Source organism: Syngnathus typhle, linkage group LG1 (genome assembly GCF_033458585.1).
Source record: "Syngnathus typhle isolate RoL2023-S1 ecotype Sweden linkage group LG1, RoL_Styp_1.0, whole genome shotgun sequence".
Lineage (NCBI taxonomy): Eukaryota > Metazoa > Chordata > Actinopteri > Syngnathiformes > Syngnathidae > Syngnathus > Syngnathus typhle.
In genome coordinates, this window is record NC_083738.1 from 2,291,802 (window position 1) to 2,310,483 (window position 18,682).

An 18,682-nucleotide genomic window follows, 5' to 3' on the forward strand; every position below is an offset into this window, starting at 1 on the left:
TTTTTCCGTGTATAGTGCGCAAAATTTAACTAATTTATTGTCCTAAAATCTGGGGTGCGTATTATACATGGGTACAATTTTTTTTTTTTTTTTTTAAAGAAAGTCATGGTACAACAAAACCAACAACAGGACTGACCGACAAAGTCGTGGAACAAAAAGACAGGGTGACATTACCAAAGACAGGAACAGAATGACAGTAACACATGCAATGATCCAACGGTGAGCGAGGGGCAGACAGGACTTAAATACAAAACACGTTACATCGATTGAGGTGACACAGGAAGAGAGGGGCGACGCGAACAGAAACTATGGCAACCTAGACACATAGCAAAACTGGGGACGAGACATGACAAATCTCCCCAGAAATAAAACTTGAAATCACCTTTCTTCTTGTTTGTTGTCAATCGCGCATCGCATTCAGCCATCCTGCCCAACACACTTAGTCAGTAAAATTCATAATTGACGACACATCGTTTGATGCGATGGTGCAATCCTTGATGGTGTGTTATTGTCAAATATTGTTTGTTTTTTAATCTCCATCGCGGACCGGACATCATACGGAGGCCGCCATTACAGATGCGCAGAACGGATGCGCAAGACACGTCAGCTATATTAAGAGCAAGATATGTTTTCTTCCTATTAGTTTCAATTCACAGTTTAATTAGCAGTTTCAATCAGCAAATAACAAAATGCGTATTACAGGTAATATTTTATTTCACAACACTTTGCCTTGTTCCTTTCGTCTCTGCTGTTCACTTCAAACACGCTCCATACGACCGCAATGCTCTTGTATCAGACCCTCGCTCGATCACCTGCTAGTTTGCTGTCTGTCACAATGTACCCTACACAAATCCGAAACATTTGTTGCGGCTCCGAGTCACGACGAGGGGCAAGTTTTGGTTTCCAAGGGTGTTTTTATTCCTCTTCAACGTCTCTCCCATACAGATCCGCCTTTTTCACGTCCGCAGCCCATGCGCGCACGGAGCGCGGTGGTGCGTTTAGGGGCAGTCGGAGAAATCAATGCCAACAAAAAAAATTACATCCAGCCTAGTTAAGACCATACCAAAGACTATAAAAATGGGACCCATTGCCTCCCTGCGTGTGTGACGATCATTGGGACTTAAAAAAAAAAAAAAAAAATTAAAAATTCTTTTTTAAAAAATTCATAAAAATTGGGTGCGTATTATACATGGGTACAAGCTTTTTTCCAGCATCAGCATGCCATTCTTAGGGTGCGTACTATACATGGGGGCGCACTATACACGGAAAAAAACGGTAGTTAAATTTTGCGCACTATACACGGAAAAAAACGGTAGTTAAATTTTGCGCACTATACACGGAAAAAAACGGTATGTGGCTCTGCGGTACACAGTAAAGAAATGTGGCTCTTAGTCGCTGACTGGTTGGCCACCCCTGTTCTACAGCATAAGAATGTTTGTGTCATGATTACCATCTAAAAAACACATTTAAAAAAACAAAAAAACAAAAACATATTTTTCCATTTTCATGCATTTTTGAAAGAGCTCCAGAGAGCCGCTAGGGGTGTGCTAAAGAGCCGCATGGAGCCTCATTTACAAATCTGATTGCACTTTAGTTTACATATTTAAATGTTCAGATATTAAGATGTGATAGGAAGTTTTTGCATGATTTGAATGAGGCAAAATAACATACTTTCTCTCGAATATATTGTTATAATCATTTGTTTCAGATGTACTGTAATTATTTTCTGTAGAAAAATTAAATTTGGTGTGCAAAAAGTTTTTTTCAAACTCGAGTCTTGAAAATGAGGGGTTTATCTTATGATCAGGGTCGTCTTATATTCAGGCCAATACGGTATTTGAGTGTATGCTTTAATCTAGCAATCACAATGGAGTAAATGGTACATTTACTGATAAGCAATTAATTTATAACTCAAGTCAATAAGATTGCAATCTGGAAAATGTATCGTTTTGCAAAAGACGGCTTTTACGACAAAAAAACAATTGGAGCTTAAGTTATACCTGAATGAATTTGACAGAGAATTCCTGCTCCAGGCTAAATGGTGTTATATGAAAATTCCCAAGCAACAGATGCACTGTAGTATTGACTATTTGGCCTGCCTTGTTGTACTTCACAAAATATGCAACCTGAGAAAACAAACAAACAAAAAAAAGTACATTTAGGAGCAGCATCGAACAAACATAGAGTGGTCCTCTCACAACCTAAAGGTTGTGGGCTCATTCCACAGCCCTTGTGATAAGGTCAAAGTGTCCTGAACCGCCAGTTACTCCTGATGCTGCACCCTCAGTAGGGGAATGAAGGGACAGCAATGAGTACCATGAAGGTAGAAAAGTCCTTTACAAGTGAAAGCCCATTAACATTAACATTTTGAACCCGATTTCAGTCAAAAAGGTTATTTAAACTCACCTTCAACACAACATTTATGCAGACTTTTTGATTAATGAGAGAGGGCTGCATGTTTTCCTCTTCATTGATAATGACTTCATTTTGAGTGCCATCCAAAGACTGCAAAACAAGTGAAGCCATCTCCACGGGAACAACCTGAAAATCGATAACTCAGAGGTAAATCAATGTATTTTCTTGTTAAGGCTTTAGTGCAGTGGTTCTTAACCTTGTTCGAGGTACCGAACTCCACTAGTTACATATGCGCATTCACCGAACCCCTCTTAGCCGGCGGGGCGAAGCTCGCTAGAGGCTTTTGTTAGTGAAATGATCGATCTGTTTGTAGGGAGGATGTGATATTTTAATATGAGCTACTTAGATTTTATATTAACACATTTCTGATTGTTGGGAGCTGTTTTTTGCTCATTGTTTTATGAAAATCAATGTTTGATTGCGAAACGCAACAGGCATTGCTGCAAAAGGGTCCTTGCTGCAGAACCAATCAAAACTCGTAACAACATCACGTGACTTGATGTCTCCCAACGGCATTCCTCCAACTCAGGAACTAGAAAGTAAATATTGCCTCCGCTCTATTGACAACAATGGACTTTGTTTGCATTTGGTAAGTTCTTATTTAATATAAATTCATATTGAAAATGGCTAAGGATAGCCCCGGGGATAAGAACGTGCAGTGTGAAAAGCCCTAAAATGTGATAGGATGTTAGGAGTCATTAGCAGTTTATATGCAGTCAATTTTGGCTTCAGAGATTACACATGGCTAATTTACGTTACAGAGAGTAGCTACAGTAACTCCTGGCTTTGCCTTACCGTCTTTCTCAGACAGTAATATAACATAAACGTTAGTCAAACAACCTTAACCCAATGCTAATAAAAGTTGCAATTAGCATGTTTATTGGTAACACAATAACAACATTACCATATGTATGTAATTAACAGTGTTCAGACACACGTCTGTACAAGGTAGAATGTTTGATTTGCACGTGCATCTCCCCTTCATACATTAGCAGTACACAAGTTCCAGGATTCCGACTGGGGCTGGAGGAAGTGACATCCAGTCAATCTCAAAGAAGTCTTCATTGATGACTAACTACCGTAATTTTCCATGTATAATACGCCCCCATGCATAATACGCACCCTAAAAATGGCATGTCGATGCTGGAAAAAAGCCTGTACCCATGTATTATACGCACCCAAATTTTTACTCTTACTTAAGTCCGTAAACATAAAATTATGTATTTCAGAAAAAAGATCATCTTTGGGAACAACCGGATGTTATTCTGCCGGTCAGTATCAATGTGCATGCGATAGCAAACATGATAGTTTTGTTTGTGACAGCAAACGAGCAAGCGTCTGATACAAGAGCATTGTGTTCGTATGGAGCGTGTTTGAAGTGAACAGCAGAAAAGAAAGGAACAACGCAAAGTGTTGTGAAATAAAATATTACCTGTAATACGCATTTAGGTAGAGAACTGAATCTCGCTCTTTATATAGCTGACGTGTCTTGCGCATCCGTTCTGCGCATCTGTAATGGCGGCCTCCGTATGATATCCGGTTTGCGATGGAGATTAAAAACCAAACAATATTTGACAATAACACACCATCAAGGATTGCATCATCGCATCAAACGATGTGTCGTCAATTAGGAATTTTACTGACTAAGTGTGTTGGGCAGGATGGCTGAATACGATGCGCGATTGACGTGTCTTGCGCATCCGTTCTGCGCATACTGTCATGGCGGCCTCTGTATGATATCCGGTCTGCGATGGAGATTAAAAAACAAACAATATTTGACAATAACACACCATCAAGGATTGCACCATCGCATCAAACGATGTGTCGTCAATTATGAATTTTACTGACTAAGTGTGTTGGGCAGGATGGCTGAATGTATTGCGCGATTGACAACAAACAAGAAGAAAGGTGATTTCAAGTTTTATTTCGAGGGAGATTTTCTTCAAAAATTGTTGTACCCATGCATAATGCGCACCCCAGATTTTAGGACAATACATTAGTTAAATTTTGCGCATTATGCATGGGAAATCACGGTATGTATTGCAGTAGCAATGCTCCAAAATGTATTGGTTGTTTTTCTGTTTCCCCAGATGCTCAACCTTGGACGACACTACAGATATCTTCTCGGCCTAATCTAATCTCACCTAGCCTGGGGGGTTTATCGTAATCTTGCAAGATTAGATCTTGAGCTGGACACCCCTGCACTGTGGTTACACATCACAAAATCAACATTCTGTTGATTCCTGTCTATTCCAGGCTAGATCTGACCTTGACTCATACATGCTGTGTCCATGTTACATGATTAATACACATCTCTCACACCCATATTGATATCTTTCCCCTGAAGAGACAAACCAGGGCAAATTTCACGGCCAGTCCAGTAAAATAAAATACAGTCATGTGTCATATGTTTAAAATAAAGTAAATTTGGTACAGACCTTTTTCGGTCTTTGTCATTCATTCCTTCCTCTTGCGGGCAGCCTCTATGTTCCGTGTGTTTGCAAATTGCACGTAGCATTCTCTGTGGTGACCTGCATTAGCTAGTACATCTGGAATCGGGCTGTTAACTGTTAAATTTAATGTTTTAACAGAAAATTGTGCTATTGCACTCTCTGGGACATCTACCGTTTTTTTCCGTATATAATGCGCAACATTTAACTACCGTATTTTGCGCCCTATTAGGCGCACCGGGGTATAAGGCGCACCTTCAATGAACGGCCCATTTTAAAACTTTGTCCATATATAAGGCGGACCGGATTATAAAGCGCATGAAATAGAAGCTTTACTGCAACAAACTGAGGTTGACTAGGGTTGCAGTATGCACCCACTAGCCAATAACCAACGAGCCTTCTGTAAACAATCCCGTTTCTCAAACGATCTCCTATAAAATGATCAGAACTGACTAAAGTTCGATCTAACGCATTGGTACTACTTACCTATGTTTCCCTTCCATATTAATCCGTAGATTTACTCGAAACATGAACAGAGCAGCCTATTTTGACATGAAATAGCCTCGCGCGTATAGCAGCTATCGTTATAGCATTAGCCATCCGCAATTTCCTATGAGCCTCAGCTCGCAATCTCCCATGAGCCTCAGCAAAGTGTAAACAATCGCGTTTCTCAAACGATCTCCTATAAAATGATCAGAACTGACTAAAGTTCGATCTAACGCATTGGTACTACTTACCTATGTTTCCCTTCCATATCGATCTGTAGATTTACTCGAAACATTAACAGAGCAGCCTATTTTGACATGAAATAGCCTCGCGCGTATAGCAGCTATCGTTATAGCATTAGCCATCCGCAATTTCCTATGAGCCTCAGCTCGCAATCTCCCATGAGCCTCAGCAAAGTGTAAACAATCGCGTTTCTCAAACAATCTCCTATAAAATGATCAGGACTGACTAAAGTTCGATCTAACGCATTGGTACTACTTACCTATGTTTCCCTTCCATATCGATCCGTAGATTTACTCGAAACATTAACGGAGCAGCCTATTTTGAAATGAAATAGCCTCGCGGGTACAACAGCTATTCGGTGACGCTCCCTGACTACAGTTACCGTAATGTTGGGAAGCGATGCGACCTTGTAATTTACTAGTCGTACTAAAACGTACTGAGGTTAATTTTGGGTTCTATGCGTCAATGTATGTCACCTTAAATGGCAACCTTGCAGCAGTGAGAAGACCCTAAGCTATTTTTGCGGTACAGAGAAGCTCTAGTTTCAGTAATGTGTAGGTACTTAGAATATGGAAGGGCCATTCGTCCGTGACCAGGAAGATCTTTGTCCATGCCCTTTTACGGGCATCGGAAGTAACCAGTAGAGTGAGACTCGGACCGCAGCTGTTGTCTTACGAGGTACAAATGATGGGGGAGAACAGACAGAAGGGGAGCGGGAAGAGCAAGAAGCGCGGAAGGCGTGCAGAGGGGCGAAGGACAAGAGCAGGCGCGCAGGGGCGCATGGGGCAAGAGCAAGAAGCGCGAGGGCCTTTTTGGGGCGAACATCTGTGCTGTCGAGAGCTGAAACATCTTTGCTCTTGGGGCCACTCTAACTTTTGGAGAGACATCACTTTGACATCAGTTGAATATATATTTTCCCAATCAGCCGTGTGTCACCGAAGTGCTTCCTTACCCGGACCAGCCATCGTCCACTGAGTGTTTTTTTTGGAGACCAGCGAAACAACAAAGACCATTCACCACAGTACCAAAACATTTTGGCAGAGCACTGTGTACAACCAGTATGGATCAACAAATTCATCACTTGATCCATATACCGTTTTTTTCCGTGTATAGTGCGCAAAATTTAACGAATTTATTGTCCTAAAATCTGGGGTGCGCATTATACATGGGTACAAATTTTTTTTTTATTTATTTTATTTTTATATATAAAAAAAGCTCTATTTCCCTCTTTGACAGCCAAATCGATTGCTTTTAACTGAAAAGCTGCATCAAATGCATTTCTTTGTGTTTTCCATGAGGGTGTGTGCATGATGCGCGAAATGTTCAAAACACAAACTAGGACGTCTTCTTCGGCGCATTATTTCTCGCTGACAGACGAAGAAGAAATAATAATAATAATAATAATAATAATAATAATAAGAAGAAGAAGAAGAAGAAGAAGCAATCCTGCTAGAGCGCCCCCTGGAGGCCGTAAAAATCCATAAATACGCCACGCCGCCATTTAAGCCTCAGGGTTCAAAGTAACCTTCTGAATAAAATGCATTAAAAGTTCACGTTCATTACAACTTGTTTTTGGTGAGCAAAATGTCAGAAGAATTTAATTTAAATGCTGACTGATTAGGTTTTAATACAATGCAGATGGTCCAAACAGCGCCACTGCTTTGTGTAGTCTCTGAGTCACATGGCAGAGTAAGAGAAAGGGTTTAGAGCCCTTTGACGCAGGTCACCTAGCGTACAGTCCTACTAAAGCTCATAATAGTCACAAGTAACACAGCCAGAATAAGCAGCAGCAATAGTAGTGTTTCAAAATAGTATTTTTGTTGTTGTTTTTCTCTTCAAGATACCGCAGTGTATAAAAGTGAATTTTATTTTATTTTTTGCCATTTTTCACATGTTAGTCACCTAAATGTTGAACAGAGGGTGTGTTTTACCGAAGTCAAATTCCTTGTTTGGCACGCTCAAACATGGCGAGTAAAAAACTCTTGAATCTTCAAGTGATCAAGTCATCACAAAAATCACGAAAAAATCCTTAAATACCGTTTTTTTCCGTGTATAGTGCGCAAAATTTAACGAATTTATTGTCCTAAAATCTGGGGTGCGCATTATACATGGGTACAAACATTTTTAATTTTTTTTTTTTAATGTTTTTTTTTTTTTTTTTCTTTTTTTTTAGAAAACAAAACCAACAACAGGACTGACCGACAAAGTCGTGGAACAAAAAGACAGGGTGACATTACCAAAGACAGGAACAGAAAGCAAACAGACATCATGACAGTAACACATGCAGTGATCCGACGGTGAGCGAGGGGCAGACAGGACTTAAATACAAAACACGTTACATGGATTGAGGTGACACAGGAAGAGAGGGGCGACGCAAACAGAAACTATGGCAACCTACACACATAGCAAAACTGGGGACGAGACGTGACAAATGTCCCTCGAAATGAAACTTGAAATCACCAAGTTTTGGTTTCCAGGGTTTTTTTATTCCTCTTCAACGTCTCTCCCATACAGAGCCGCCTTTTTCACGTCCGCACGCCTCTTTCCCGTGCGCGCACGGAGCGCGGTGGTGCGTTTATGGGCAGTCGGAGAAATCAACGCCAACAAAAAAAATTACATCCAGCCTAGTTAAGACCATACCAAAGACTATAAAAATGGGACCCATTGCCTCCCTGCGTGTGTGACGATCATTGGGACTTAAAAAAAAAAAGAATAAATAAAAAATTCATAAAAAAAAAATTCATAAAAATTGGGTGCGTATTATACATGGGTACAGGCTTTTTTCCAGCATCAGCATGCCATTTTTAGGGTGCGTATTATACATGGGGGCGCACTATACACGGAAAAAAAACGGTATAAGGCGCACCGGACTATAAGGCGCACTGTCGACTTTTGATAAAAATTTAAGTTTTTAGGTGCGCCTTATAGGGCGGAAAATACGGTAATTTATTGTCCTAAAATCTGGGGTGCGCATTATATATGGGTACAAATATATATATATATATATATTTTTTTAAATTTTATTTATTTATTTATTTTTTACAGAAAATCATGGTACAACAAAACCAACAACAGGACTGACCGACAAAGTCGTGGAACAAAAAGACAGGGTGACATTACCAAAGACAGGAACAGAAACCAAACAGACATCATGACAGTAACACATGCAATGATCCGACGGTGAGCGAGGGGCAGACAGGACTTAAATACAAAACACGTTACATTGATTGAGGTGACACAGGAAGGGAGGGGCGACGCGAACAGAAACTATGGCAACCTAGACACATAGCAAAACTGGGGACAAGACATGACAAATCTCCCTCGAAATAAAACTTGATATCACCTTTCTTCTTGTTTGTTGTCAATCGTGCATCGCATTCAGCCATCCTGCCCAACACACTTAGTCAGTAAAATTCCTAACTGATGACACATCGTTTGATGCGATGGTGCAATCCTTGATGGTGTGTTATTGTCAAATATTGTTTGTTTTTTAATCTCCATCGCGGACCGGACGTCATACCGAGGCAGTATAACTGCGCATGCGCACTATGGGTCAGCTGCGCAGAACGGATGCGCAAGACACGTCAGCTATTTACTAATGAGCGATGAATGTGATAGTTTAATACAATCACCAAATAACAAAATGCGTATTACAGGTAATATTTTATTTCACAACACTTTGCCTTGTTCCTTTCGTCTCTGCTGTTCACTTCAAACACACTCCATACGAACGCAATGCTCTCGTATCAGACGCTTGCTCGATCACCTGCTCGTTTGCTGTCACAATGTACCCTACACAAATCCGGAACATTTGTTGCGTCTCCGAGTCACGACGAGGGGCAAGTTTTGGTTTCCAAGGGTGGTTTTTTTCCTCTTCAACTTCTCTCCCATACAGAGCCGCCTTTTTCACATGTCCGCACGCTTTTTTCACGTCCGCACTGATCGCGGTGGTGCCTTTACGGGCAGTTGGAGAAATCAACGCAGACAAAAAATAATACATCCAGCCTAGTTAAGACCATACCAAAGACTATAAAAATGGGACCCATTGCCTCCCTGCGTGTGTGACGATCATTGGGACTTAAAAAAAAAAAGGAGTAAAAAAAAATAATTGGGTGCGCATTATACATGGGTACAGGCTTTTTTCCAGCATTAACATGCCATTTTTAGGGTGCGTATTATACATGGGGGCGCATTATACACGGAAAGAAAACGATAAATTTGCCCACTGCAATGTACAATTAATAAATTTGACCCAACTTGTCTCTGAAAATGGAGACTGGAAGGTTGTGGGTTTAAACCCCGGCCGGGTCATACCAAAGACTATAAAAATGGGAACCATTACTCCGTGCTTGGCACTCAGCATTAATGGTTGGAATTGGGGGGTTAGATCACCAAATGATTCCCGGGCGCGGCTCCGCTGCTGCTCACTGCTCCCTTCGGGGTTGGGTTAAATGCAAAAACGAATTTCACCACACCCAGATGTGTGTGTGGCAATCATTGGGTCTTTACCTCTCTTTCTTTATAACGTTAACGTTAGCCATCTAGGTTAATTGCAAGCAAGCTCGGTAATGTCAGCATGGCTGAATACAGTTTGCGAAATGCAAGAGGAAATATGCCAGGGTTCAACTATCTTAGTAAAATTTAATGAAAACATTACACAAGTTGGATCATACAGTGCCTTGCGAAAGTATTCGGCCCCCTTGAACCTTTCAACGGTTCGCCACATTTCAGGCTTCAAACAAAGATATAAAATTTTAATTTTTTGTCAAGAATCAACAAGTGGGACACAATCGTGAAGCGGAACAAAATTGATTGGATAATTTACCATTTTTTTCCGTGTATAGTGCGCAAAATTTAACTAATTTATTGTCCTAAAATCTGGGGTGCGCATTATACATGGGTACAAAAAAGATTTTTAATTTTTTTTTAAATTTTTTTTTTTTTTTAAGTCCCAATGATCGTCACACACGCAGGGAGGCAATGGGTCCCATTTTTATAGTCTTTGGTATGGTCTTAACTAGGCTGGATGTAATTTTTTTTGTTGGCGTTGATTTCTCCGACTGCCCGTAAACGCACCACCGCGCACGGGAAAGAGGCGGCTCTGTATGGGAGAGACGTTGAAGAGGAATAAAAACACCCTTGGAAACCAAAACTTGCCCCTCGTCGTGACTCGGAGCCGCAACAAATGTTTCGGATATGTGTAGGGTACATTGTGACATTGTGCGCGGTGGTGCGTTTACGGGCAGTCGGAGAAATCAACGCCAACAAAAAAAATTACATCCAGCCTAGTTAAGACCATACCAAAGACTATAAAAATGGGACCCATTGCCTCCCTGCGTGTGTGACGATCATTGGGACTTAAAAAAAAATAAAAAATTTAAAAAATTTTTTTTAAAAAAATCATAAAAATTGGGTGCGTATTATACATGGGTACAAGCTTTTTTCCAGCATCAGCATGCCATTTTTAGGGGTGCGTACTATACATGGGGGCGCACTATACACGGAAAAAAACGGTAAACCTTTTTAACAAATAAAAAACTGAAAAGTGGGGCGTACAATATTATTCGGCCCCCTTGCGCTAATACTTTGTAGCGCCACCTTTTGCTGGAATTACAGCTGCAAGTCGCTTGGGGTATGTCTCTATGAGTTTTGCACATCGAGAGACTGGAATTCTTGCCCATTCTTCTTTGCAAAACAGCTCGAGCTCAGTGAGGTTGGATGGTGAGCGTTTGTGAACAGCAGTCTTTAGCTCTTTCCACAGATTCTCGATTGGATTCAGGTCTGGACTTTGACCTGGCCATTCTAACACCTGGATACGTCTATTTGTGAACCATTCCATTGTAGATTTGGCTTTATGTTTTGGATCATTGTCCTGTTGGAAGATAAATCTCCGTCCCAGTCTCAGGTCTTTTGCAGACTCCAACAGGTTTTCTTCCAGAATGGTCCTGTATTTGGCTTCATCCATCTTTCCATCAATTTTAGCCATCTTCCCTGTCCCTGCTGAAGAAAAGCAGGCCCAAACCATGATGCTGCCACCACCATGTTTGACAGTGGGGATGGTGCGTTCAGGGTGATGAGCTGTGTTGCTTTTACGCCAAACATACCGTTTTGCATTGTGGCCAAAAAGTTCAATTTTGGTTTCATCTGACCAGAGCACCTTCTTCCACATGTTTGGTGTCTCCCAGGCGGCTTGTGGCAAACTTTAAACAAGACTTTTTATGAATATCTTTGAGAAATGGCTTTCTTCTTTCCACTCTTCCATAAAGGCCAGATTTGTGCAGTCCACGACTGATTGTTGTCCTATGGACAGACTCTCCCACCTCAGCTGTAGTTATCTGCAGTTCATCCAGAGTGATCATGGGCCTCTTGGCTGCATCTCTGATCAGTCTTCTCCTTGTTTGAGATGAAAGTTTGGAGGGACGGCCGGGTCTTGGTAGATTTACAGTGGTCTGATACTCCTTTCATTTCAATATAATTGCTTGCACAGTGCTCCTTGAGATGTTTAAAGCTTGGGAAATCTTTTTGTATCCAAATCCGGCTTTAAACTTCTCCACAACAGTATCTCGTTCCACTTCACGATTGTGTCCCACTTGTTGATTCTTGACAAAAAATTAAATTTTTATATCTTTATATTTGAAGCCTGAAATGTGGCAAAATGTTGAAAGGTTCAAGGGGGCCGAATACTTTCGTAAGGCACTGTAGTCTTGAAAGTTTTATTAGAATTGTATTTACTGTCTTCCAATGCAATGCAGACAGCATGCAGTTCCATCTTGTTTACATTTTGGGAGGTCCTTAATCACCGTATGCCAATTGTCATTGATTTATCAGCTACAGGTGTCCAACGATATGCGTGAGAAAACATTTCACCACACCCAGATGTGTGTGTGACAATCATTGGGTCTGTACCTCTCTTTCTTTATAACGTTAACGTTAGCCATCTAGGTTAACTGCAAGCAAGCTCGGTAACGTCAGCATGGCTGAATACAGTTTGCGAAATACAAGAGGAAATATGCCAGGGTTCAACTATTTTAGTAAAATTTAATGAAAACACGACACAAGTTGGATCATAGTCTTGAAAGTTTCATTAGATTTGTTTTTACTGTCTTCCAATGCAATGCAGACAGCATGCAGTTCCATCTTGTTTACATTTTGGGAGGTCCTAAATCCCCGTATGCCAATTGTCATTCATTTATCAACTACAGGTGTCCAACGATATGCATGAGAAAACATTTCATTAAAATTTACAATTGTGAAAAAGGATGACCAAAAATTAGCTCCCAACAAATTATTTTTGACTTAATATGATAACTAGATATCACACACAAAGAATTGTGTACTCCCTAGATGCAGATCAATCAAGTTCACTTAAATCGCGTTCGGCCCGCCATCTATCTTTAGAAATAAATGTTCCAATGTGCGGAGGCGCACCAGTTCCAACGACCCCCGGCTGGTCTATGGCAAAGTGCAAGGTGGCAGCAACAGAGTCTGAACCGCACACACCGGCAAATGGGGAAACAGAACTCCGATGGCAACCTCAGATACGGCAACGCCGGAGTGGATCCCGGTGGTGCACGTGCATTCGGCGTCGCGGATAGGAGCTGGTGGCGGCTGTAGGTCGAAGCGCTGGTCGCTGTGATGGTCGGTGTCTTCTGTCAGGAAATGAGTGGAGCCGGGCGACCAAATGCAGCTTGGACCAGGGTTTATTGAAGAGAAAAGGGAGTTGAAGGAAGGTGGGCAACAAAGACACACACGGGATAGAGACTCACGGCCAGCAGACAGGCAAACAGAAGTCCGCTCGGACACAAAACAGAATCTGACCGTGAGCCTCTAGACAAGATCGGGGGGAAATTAGATGACAGGAACACTGGGCGCGGACAGGGACGGAAAACAACAGTAGACATCGACAAGGAGGAACACACGGGCAGGTAAGAGGGAGCAGGTGACAGACATGACGATAATGAAGGGGTGTGGCTGAGGGAAGTTGTCGGCCGAGCGTCTCTGGCACGGCACGTGACACCAGTTGTCCCCATTTTAGGAAGAAATGGTCAGAAATCAACCCTTGTACAGCGCAATATTTTCTGTTGTAAGGAAATCTACCACTTGCTTTTCCACGGGTCGATTTTCTACCACGTCTTCATCATCTGTCCCATTTTGATGTCTAGGCGAGATCTTGAGCCCAGAAATCAAAGTCAAAGTCTGCTTTATTGTCAACGTCTTCACATGCCGAGACACACAAAGAGATCGAAATTACGTTTTCTCTATCCCACGGTGACAAAGCATATTACACGATAGACATACAAGTAAACGACGCAATATAAAAAACAAGAAGGCAGAAACAATAAATAACAAGAGTAATAATAAACAAACAGATAACACAACAAATAAGAGCCAGTGTGCATACAGACAGTAAAAGTACAAGGCGCTACGCAGAACGGGGAAGCGAGTTCAGGATCCTGACAGCCTGGAGTATGAAGCTGTTTGAGAGTCTGGTGGTGCGGGAGCGCAGGCTTCTGTACCTCTTCCCAGAGGGCAGAAGCTCAAACAAAGAGTGAGCGGGGTGACTCACATCACTCACAATCGTGGTCGCCTTGCGGGTGAGATGGGAGGTGTAAATGTCCTTCAAGGAGGGGAGCGAAGCACCAATAATCTTACCAGCCGTGTTCACTATGCGCTGCAGGGCCTTCAAGTTGTAGTCAGTGCAGCCGCCACCCCAAACGGCAATACAGCTGGAGAGGACGCTCTCAATGGTGCCGCGGTAAAATGTAGTCATGACGGCCGGAGGAGCGCTCGCTCGCCTGAGTTTCTGCAGGAAGTACAGGCGGCGCTGGGCTTTCTTTGTCAGTGATGCGGTGTTGGTGGACCAGGAGAGATCCTCACTGATGTGCACCCCCAGGAACTTGGCGCTGCTCACTCTCTCCACCACAGCACCGTCGATGGTCAGCGGCAGGTTTTGGGTGTGACCCTTCCGGAAGTCCACAACAATCTCCTTGGTCTTGTCGACGTTCAGCAGGAGGTTGTTGTCCCTGCACCACGTGGCCAGAAGGTCAACCTCCAGCCTGTATTGAGTCTCGTCTCCCTTGGTGATGTGAAATGAATCATTGTGAAATGATCACATCATTCATTTCATATTGTTAGTCGATATCTTCCACTCTATGAGATTCTTTCTTGGCATTCTCATCTTTGAGAAATGCAAGTTCTTTCATCTTGGTTTCTAATCCAATCAATTGAATCTCCATTCCATTTAGTGTTCATAGTTTTCTGCTGATTTGCTTCCAGAGTTTTCATCTGGTTGAAGAGAAATTCCAAAGTATTGTTTGTTGCCTGGTCCTTTTTTGGTCCGAAGTTTTCTTCTTTTGCTCTTGTATGAATAAAGCTACCGTAATTTTCAGACTATAAGTCGCGTTTTTTTTTCATAGTTTGGGTGGGGGGGGCGACTTATAATAAGGAGCGACTTATATGTTATTTTGAAACCGCGATAAACGAACCGCAATGTAGCAAGGGATTACTGTAATTTGAATTACAAGTGACGTCAGCAGCGCGACGTCGCGTCAGCAGCGCGACGCGGCGTGGCGGTTGTTTACATAAAGGACAAAGATTGACTCGACGGAGCTCTCTTTCACTTCCGTGGATTTAAGTCGGGGACCGGCGCTCGGCCGGGTGGCTGTCCAGGGACGGTGGATGGGGCTCGGACAATGCTTTTACGCACGCCCGGTCCTACTCTACCGAGCTGTCTTTCACCTCCGTGGATGGAAGTCGAGGGCCGGCGCTCGGCCGGGTGGCTGTCCGGGGACGGTGGATGGGGCTCGGTCATGGCTTTTGCGCACGCCCGGTCCTATTCTATGGAGCCCTCTTCCACTTCCGTGGCTGGAAGTCCACGCCGCCACACGCCTGGAAGTTTGTTTTGTTAAATAAAGAGCCGTTTACCAAACCCACGTCTTTCCTTGAACTTTGTTAACGCGACAATATAGTTATATAGTAGATCTGTGGAATAACGACGAGGCTGACGTCAGGGCGCACGCGTGGCGTTGTTGACAAAGGATGAGGAATTTGATCGATGGATTTAATGATTTAAAGTGCACAGATGGTTTGAAAACATTATTGCTTATATACCGTATTTTCCGCACTGTTAGGCGCACCTAAAAACTTACATTTTACTGAAAAAAACACAGTGCGCCTTATAATGCAGAGCGCCTTATATATGGATCAATTGATGAATTTGTTGATCTATACTGGTTGTACACAGTGCTCTGCCAAAATGTTTCAGTACGTTTTAGTACGACTAGTAAATTACAAGGTCGCATCGCTTCCCAATATTACGGCAACTGTAGTCAGGGGGCGTCACCGAATAGCTGTTGTACCCGCGAGGCTATTTCATTTCAAAATAGGCTGCTCCGTTAATGTTTCGAGTAAATTTACGGATTGACATGGAAGGGAAACATAGGTAAGTAGTACCAATGCGTTAGATCGAACTTTAGTCAGTTCCGATCATTTCATAGGAGATCGTTTGAGAAACACGATTGTTTACACTTTGCTGAGGCTCATGGGAGATTGCGAGCTGAGGCCCATACGGGAGATTGCGGATGGCTAATGCTATAACGATAGCTGCTATACGCACCAGGGTATTTCATGTCAAAATAGGCTGCTCTGTTAATGTTTCGAGTAAATCTACGAATCCATATGGAAGGGAAACATAGGCAAGTAGTACCAATGCGTTAGATCGAACTTTAGTCAGTTCCGATCATTTTATGGGAGATCGTTTGAAAAACGCGATTGTTTACACTTTGCTGAGGCTCATGGGAGATTGCGAGCTGAGGCTCATGGGAAATTGCGGATGGCTAATGCTATAACGATAGCTGCTATACGCACCAGGGTACTTCATGTCAAAATACTCTGTTAATGTTCCGAGTAAATCTACGGATCGATATGGAAGGGAAACATAGGTAAGTAGTACCAATGCGTTAGATCGAACTTTAGTCAGTTCCGATCATTTTATAGGAGATCGTTTGAGAAATGCGATTGTTTACAGAGGGCTCGTTGGTTATTGGCTAGTGGATGCATACCGCAACCCTAGTCAATCTCAGTTTGTTGCAGTATAGCTTCTGTTTTATGCGCTTTATAATCCGGTGCGCCTAACAGTGCGGAAAATACGGTAATAGTTATTTGATATATAATTTATATATCGTTATATGGGCCTGTGGAATATTTTGAAGTGCAAGAGCGGCGCGCACGCATTGTTGACAAAGGACGATTGATGCAGTAGTCCCCAACCACCGGGGCGCGGACCGGTACCGGTCCGTGGGTCACTTGGTACCGGGCACAGAATTTTTTTTTTTTTATCGACGATCAATTAATTCAGGTCAAGACACTCGTCCCGGTCACGTGACATGTTTCCCCAGTCGAGCCCGCAAAGCTAATATGTGGCGACAGGCTAACTAACCAGGCAATGAAGCATTCAAAACTGCTTCAACACATGGAGACCAAGCATCCTGCAATAAAAGACACACCTTAATCACTTCGGGTGTCATTGTCTCCGATTACGTCTAGATGGGACCGGCTCGTTTCTGAGAAACAAACTCAGTGCTCCCACTAATTCAACGTAATGGTGAGCTTTATTTTTGTCATTTGTACTTGTTTTTATGTCAGTCGTATCATTTTATTTCATCGTATTTATATATTTATTATAAATGTATTATTTATTTATTTATATAAATGTATTATTTATTTATATAAATGCCGGTCCGCGAAAATATTTCTGACATGTCGTGGCGCAAAAAAGGTTGGGGACCACTGGATTGATGGATTTAATGAATTGGAGTGACACAGATGGTTTTATTAACGTGTTACTTATGTAATCGTTTTTTGAATAACTGCTCATGTCTGTGGATCATGTGTGCTTCTGTCATGTCTTGTCCCCAGTTTTGCTAGGTTGCCCTGGTTTCTGTTCGCGTCGTCCCTCCCTTCCTGTGTCACCTCAATCAATGTAACCGCGTTCACCTGCCTCGTGTTTTGTGTTTTGTATTTAAGTCCTGTCTGCCCCTCGTTCACTGTCGGATCATTGCTTGTCGGTTGTTGCAGGCAATCGCTGCTGTCACGGTAACGTCACCATGTCTTTTTGTTTCACGTCATGTTAGGTCAGTCCTGTTGTTAGTGTGGTAGTTAAGTTATGTCAGTCTACCAAGTTCGTGTTTTGAGTTTGTTCCAATAAACCCTGGTCCAAGCTGCACTTGGTCGCCCTGCTCCATTTCCACCATCCATTTGTGACAGGTTTTGCTGATGAAACGGTGCCTGTTTCAGATAATTTTACATGTGTAACAAATATTTACTATCAGATTCCCACGGTCGTATCGTCCCAGCGCGCTAACAAACATTCGAGAGGTGATGTCAGGCCTAGAGAACAAAATCTTACTCGCATCTTGTTTAAATATCCTTCGATAGATACGCACCCTGATCGACGGATTACACTTGAACTCGGTTTTATGAATATTAGATTGCTTCATACGAAAGCAGTTCTCGATAATGACCTCATCACGGAACATAATCTAAACGTTTTTGGTCTCTGCGAGACCTGGTTAAAACCTAATGAACTGCTGCCGCTTAACGAGGCCTCGGCTCCAAATTTTGTGAGCTCGCATGTGGCACGTCCTCGAAAAAAGGGTGGGGGTGTCGCCCTTATCTCGAATTCCGAGCTTAGATTTAGGCCTCGTTCGATTAACGTATTTAAAACATTTGAAGTTCTCACTGTCCGATCCACCGCTCTACCGTCATTTTATCTTGCTGTTATTTACCGTACACATAAGTTTACTCTGGCTTCCTGGATGAATTTTCAGAATTCGTGGCTGATCTAGTAACCAATGCGGATAATATAATTATCATGGGTGATTTCAACATCCACATGAATTTACCGTCGGAGCCACTTACTTCGCCGTTTCAGACTTTAACTGATACGTTTGGTTTTACGCAAGCCGTACAGGCAGCAACGCATAAGAATGGAAATACCATAGATCTGGTATTATTCCGAGGACTTGCAACCTCAAATATAGCAGTACTGCCATACACTACTGTTCTGTCTGATCATTACTTAATAAAAT

At 42.3% G+C, this 18,682-nt stretch overlaps 2 protein-coding genes across 26 annotated transcripts in view; one reads left to right on the forward strand and one right to left on the reverse strand.

Moving 5' to 3' along the window:
- tctn1 (tectonic family member 1) overlaps window positions 1-18,682 on the reverse strand; it is a 196,855-nt gene that overhangs the window by 43,373 nt on the left and 134,800 nt on the right. For 7 of the 23 annotated variants that reach the window (XR_009715205.1, XM_061285535.1, XM_061285545.1 and 4 more), the window contains 2 exons: window positions 2,407-2,541; window positions 2,001-2,126 (listed from right to left, as the gene is read on the reverse strand). The exons of the other annotated variants lie outside the window; for them this stretch is intronic. Coding sequence is in view for 6 of the 7 variants with exons in the window: in XM_061285535.1 (XP_061141519.1) it covers window positions 2,001-2,126; window positions 2,407-2,541 (261 nt within the window). In the remaining variant the exon portion in view is untranslated. The remainder of the gene's footprint in view (window positions 1-2,000; window positions 2,127-2,406; window positions 2,542-18,682) is intronic. 23 annotated transcript variants of the gene reach the window in all.
- Window positions 2,747-18,682, forward strand: part of LOC133158431 (uncharacterized) — a 43,448-nt gene continuing 27,512 nt past the window's right edge. The window contains exons 1-2 of one of the 3 annotated variants that reach the window (XR_009715215.1): window positions 2,747-3,004; window positions 4,506-8,865. Coding sequence is in view for 1 of the 3 variants with exons in the window: in XM_061285651.1 (XP_061141635.1) it covers window positions 2,985-3,004 (20 nt within the window). In the remaining 2 variants the exon portion in view is untranslated. Of the gene's footprint in view, window positions 3,005-4,505; window positions 8,866-18,682 lie in introns of those variants that run through there. The other 2 variants (XR_009715216.1, XM_061285651.1) reach the window with 2 other exon arrangements.